Below are 2,614 nucleotides of genomic sequence, written 5' to 3'. Positions count from 1 at the left end.
AACATTTGTTCTTCCTGGTTTTGATGCCGTTCTAATTTATAGACGTCTCCTTCTATGGGCCAACTGCCAAGGTTCCAAAATGATCAGATAATACATGCCATTTCTTAGATAAATCACTATACTACCCATAGTTCTTTACTTTTCAGCTTGATGCTCGTTGAATCCTTGTACTTTCTGGGGTGATCTCATTACAATTTTCGTGTTTGTACTACCTGATTGCTCATTGGTGCATATCAGATATTCTTTTCAGGATGATGTTGGAGCCAGTTTTGCCAGTGATCTCCCTATTGGTCAGTACTACATCTTCTTTGCTTTAATTTTCCTTAATTATATTTTGAAACTAAGGGCTTTTTAGGCAAACCCTTTTCTCGAAAACTATCTGGTGTAAACAATAGTACATATATATGACTTATGGTTGGCAAGTCTGATGTCACCATTTATTCAGAGAGTTTCTTATTTGTGATTATCAGTAAGATGTCTTAGAAAAAGGCTTAACCGTCATAAGTTCTTCATTTTCCGTTCAAGTACTTATATATGATTTATGTTTAATGGAGGCTAGTCTTATGTCTCCAATTATTCATGAATTCCCTATTTGTGATTTTCAGTAAGTTTTCTTAGAAAAGGCTTAACAGGTTAGCTGCATTAATTATTCGATTGCCATTCAAGGGCATTGAGCCCAATACTGGTAATATCTTCTATTGGTAATATCAACTCCTTTGTTTTATTGAATGACTCATTCCCATTCCCCTCATCAAGTATATGTTGTATTACTTGTTTCTAATATTTATTGTTAAAGTCAAAGACTAATTGCTTGTTTTACTATATAGGGTTTGGAAAATTCAGTTCTTCTAAAAGATGTCCTGTTCAATTCTGTGATGATGATAGAGTATTCATTCATCAATCCTCAAGCAGGAGTTTCACTACATGCCAAGAACTTGAAAGATGTTGCTATAACCTGGTTGTTTGTTGCTGACTTAGCTATACATTCTGCTAGGTATGGGAAAAGTCCTTTGTTCTTGTTATGGATGAAGAGGTTCCTAGAATGTTTTTCCTGGTTTAGTCTCATAATCTGGTTGGTCACAGGGAAAAGGGCGATCATGGCAAGGCTATGTCTTATGTAAATGGCTTCTCCAAATCCTGCATACCCGTTCAGTTGATCAACTGGGTTATTAATCAATTTGGCATAACTAGAAAGATCAGCAGACCAAATGTTTCCACCCCCATAGCCCTTATAAGTGAGTTCCTCTTGAAACCTCTTGCAGGATTTTGTTCCACTTCCTTTTGTACCTAGAGACTGTTACATTTACAGAAGCATATATATGTTCGTGGCTGCACTCAATTTCAGATTGTATCAGTAACAATGCTAGTTGAATGCAGATACAGATAGTTGCTAACTGATACAAGCTGCTTATTTTGTATATTTATACATTTTATTTTATGTATGCATTGCTTGAGAAATTTTACTTTCTATTTCCTCACATTAACTAATGACTAGTGATTTTGTATTCAGAGTGGCTTCTAGATGTTCAGGATCAAGGATTGGCAGTATTTGGGGGTGCCAATCATCGTGCTAAAGCTAACTTTTTTACTTCAAGATCTGAGTGTATGCTCCCAGTGATAAAACATTTCTTTAACAACCTGGATAGGAATCTCCCTGCTAATTCCATTAATGGAGTGATAGAGCCTGAAAAACCAGATGGTGATATAGAGATGGTTGATAGTTTGGATGTATGTTTTGCTGACGATGATAATATAATGAGCACACCCAACACTGATGGAACAAGGAAACGCAAAGAATGGATTGAGGATGAAACTAAAATGCAGTTAAAGTTTATGAGATGCCACCAGTTTCAAGAGAATTCAGTGAGAGAAAACTCATTTGTTTTCAGGCAATAATGATGCTTTGGAATAGTGGAACTGTGGAAGCATTACTTGGGTTTCATGGAGTTTCCAAAGTAATGGAGCAATGTGATAATGTTGAAAAGAAATACTCGTGATATGAGGACGCTGCTGCTAACAAATTTGACTAATTTTTTTTGTCCCACTTTTGGTGCTAGTAAAATTGGAGACACCAACTTTAGGGTATATTATGGAAATTCATCATACCCTGGTTAGCATTATTTGGAGAGAAAAAGAGTAAAATGGTCTTTTAAATTCAAACTCAGAGAGGGCATAATAGATACTATTATTAACTGGTAAGACTTGTTTGGACTTATTATGTATTATGTAATTAGGAGGAAGTAGTTTAAGAGTGAGCAGGAGAAGGCTTTCGCCCTTTTCATGATGATTAATGATTAGTGGTGATGAAGACACTTGATTATGTAACAAGCTAAATCAAAACATCCATACTTTGTTGAGGGCAAAATTGTCTTTTCCTTTGTTATTGTTATTTACCTGGTAGACTTTTGAGATCACTCGGTTGATTAAAAAATGTTAAATTTAAAATATTAATATTTTGCATTATTATTATTGCCACTTATACCCAAATCGTATACTTCTTTCTAAAACATATCTTCACAAATATAGTTTCAGATTTAATTTTTTTTCTTTATTTCTATATCTACCGTGGTATAAATTCTTAGATATGATTAAGAAATACTTCCAAAACCAATAT

At 34.5% G+C, this 2,614-nt stretch overlaps 1 protein-coding gene across 1 annotated transcript in view; it reads left to right on the top strand.

The window, feature by feature from the left end:
• LOC107495606 (uncharacterized) overlaps nt 1–2,365 on the top strand; it is a 5,363-nt gene extending 2,998 nt beyond the window's left edge. Inside the window, exons 3-6 of the mRNA XM_016116772.3 lie at nt 238–290; nt 828–994; nt 1,084–1,235; nt 1,511–2,365. Of these exons, the coding sequence (XP_015972258.1) occupies nt 238–290; nt 828–994; nt 1,084–1,235; nt 1,511–1,896 (758 nt within the window). The 3' untranslated portion in view covers nt 1,897–2,365. The remainder of the gene's footprint in view (nt 1–237; nt 291–827; nt 995–1,083; nt 1,236–1,510) is intronic.
• The last annotated feature ends 249 nt before the right edge of the window (nt 2,366–2,614 follow it).

Source organism: Arachis duranensis, chromosome 6 (genome assembly GCF_000817695.3).
Source record: "Arachis duranensis cultivar V14167 chromosome 6, aradu.V14167.gnm2.J7QH, whole genome shotgun sequence".
In the NCBI taxonomy this organism is placed as follows: domain Eukaryota; kingdom Viridiplantae; phylum Streptophyta; class Magnoliopsida; order Fabales; family Fabaceae; genus Arachis; species Arachis duranensis.
The sequence above is the reverse complement of the archived record's forward strand: the minus strand, read 5'-3'. Positions and strand labels throughout refer to the sequence as shown.